The sequence below is a fragment of the Nothobranchius furzeri genome, chromosome 19 (genome assembly GCF_043380555.1).
Source record: "Nothobranchius furzeri strain GRZ-AD chromosome 19, NfurGRZ-RIMD1, whole genome shotgun sequence".
Lineage (NCBI taxonomy): Eukaryota > Metazoa > Chordata > Actinopteri > Cyprinodontiformes > Nothobranchiidae > Nothobranchius > Nothobranchius furzeri.
The window spans coordinates 151713-153816 of NC_091759.1; the positions used below are offsets into that span (position 1 = coordinate 151713).

General features: G+C 47.2%; 1 protein-coding gene across 1 annotated transcript; it reads right to left on the bottom strand.

Annotated features, from left to right (window-relative positions):
• Positions 1-255: 255 nt before the first annotated feature.
• lratd2a (LRAT domain containing 2a) lies at positions 256-1349 on the bottom strand. The gene has a single exon (XM_015973812.3). It carries the CDS (start codon positions 1210-1212, stop codon positions 394-396), a length of 819 nt encoding a protein of 272 aa, XP_015829298.1. The 5' UTR covers positions 1213-1349; the 3' UTR covers positions 256-393.
• Between the last annotated feature and the right edge of the window lie 755 nt (positions 1350-2104).

Consider the following 2104-nt stretch of genomic DNA (forward strand, 5'->3'; position numbering starts at 1 on the left):
GAGTAATCAGCTACTGCTCACTGTGAGACTTTGTGAGGATTAATGAAAAAGGGAAAATGTGCCCCCTAGTGGTGTTAGTCAATATGAACCCAACACACACGCTTGTCAACAGTTTTTCTACCAATTCCACCTTTCCCAGAATCCACTTATACTGCTTTCTTGTTCTCTTCCCTTATATTTTTATCTCAATTTTTTCCCTCGTTTTTAAGATGTTCTAATCAATTTTTTATTTGAATTTGTTCTTGTGAAGCACCTCATGGTTGTTATCTTGAGAGACCCTATTTAAAACATACTTTTCTTCATTCTTTGGGATGTAAAAGCTATTTCTCCAAACTGAAGCCATTCAGGAAGCTTTCAAACGTCCTAAAACTCCTTTAATCTAACTAGCAGACATCATTCAGCGCCACCTTTGCTCTCCTCCATGCCCCTGAAATGCGTGCCCAGCTCCTGCAGCACTGCTGTCCTCCCCAGGTGATCGTTCCTCCTCTTCTCCATGATCACGTCCTCCAGGCTCTGGAACTCCAGCAGGTGCGCGTGCTTGTCCGACAGGTAGATTTTCAGCCTGTAGGGCTGCTTGCCAATCCGGATCTCCCCGCCCATTTTGAACTCCCTCCTGCCGAACCTGCACCAGGCTGCGAAGCTTTCAGAGTTCCTCCAGCTCAGCTCCCGGTCCTTCAGCCCCACCTGCTCCATGGCATTCTGCACCACCATGTCCGGACTGAGAGCTTTGAATTTGTAAAGGTCGTTGACAACCCGACACCTCCTCCCCTGGCTCGCGTCAGTCAGGAAGCTGTTCTTCACCTCGGCTCTGTGCAGGTGAACCACCTGGAAGTCTCCCACGCACACAGCCCAGTGCGGGTACTGGCCTGAAGCCACGAACTCCACCAGGTCTCCTGCTTTGCATTTGTTCAGCAGGTTCTCTGGAGAGTAAACCTCCAGGTTTGCGCACTTGGCGCTCTTCTCGTAGACGCATTCCTCTCTGTTGTAGACGGCGCACTCCACCTCGTCGCGCGGATCGTAGTGCTTTTCTTCCTCATTCGGGTCTTTCTCGGTTCCGTCCGCCGCGCATCCATCCTCCAGCTCGTCGTCGTCACTGGAAAAGATATAAGAGACTCCGATCCGCGGGCCGTCGTCCGTGTCCAGGCCGTTTGGGTCCACCGTGGGAACTTCAGCGTAACTTAAATGTGACAGCCTGTCCACCTGGTTCCCCATTCCGCTGCTCACCTGGCAGCAGCTTCCCGTGTAATCCGATGCCGTTACCGGTCACCAGACATCTTCGCCACCTGTCACGGAACCGCGCAGCTCGAAACTTCCTGCGTTCCGCCGCCGGGCAGGCTTTCATCCAAATTACGCGTCAGATAAAAGCTCCGCGGTGTGGATGTTTACAGCCCGTATCAACAAGTGGAGCTGGGTGGAGAATACAAAGTGGTGCCCGCGCTCAGGTGGAGTCCCACCTCACGCCTTCTTGCGTCAGAGTTCGATGATCGGTAGTTTTAATCCTGAAAATTGTACCCGATGGCGCGTTTCCTGATCCCGCGGCCCTGGCGGTGCGCACCGAACCGCCCGGCGTCAGACTGAAGGCGGATCTGATGTGCGGCTCCGTTTCTACAGAGACTCCGCTTTTAAAGCGGAAGTGCTTGTAATTCAGCTCAGGTCCAACAAAGGAGTTGTTTTTAGATTTTAGGCAGAATGGGGAGCTGCTTGGAACGAATGCGTTAAAAACAATAAAAAAAAGTTTGACTTTTTAAGTAAAAAATCTATATTTAAGATTATAAGATAAATATTGAATTTTTATAATCAAACTTAATTTTACGCAAATGAGAATGTTTACAATCTTACTTATTTACTCCCAATCTCTCTGCAGCTTTTAGTATTTTAAAATGTGTTAAATTCAAAAAAATCTTTGATTTCTCGCATTTTTAATGCTTTTGGTTCAAAGTACTTTATTCTTCTTTATGTTTTATTCTTTTCTGCACCTGCTGTCCATAATTTCTGCTGACACCAAAGTTTCACCACTGATGGACAATAAAGGGATTTTCTATTCTATTCTATAATTTAAGCATGTATGTAAATAAGAAAAAGGATGTTTAAAATAAATTGTGAG

Bases quoted from the DNA above. Each gene is read 5' to 3' on its own strand.
- lratd2a (XM_015973812.3), bottom strand. From the start codon at position 1,212: ATGGGGAACCAGGTGGACAGGCTGTCACATTTAAGTTACGCTGAAGTT.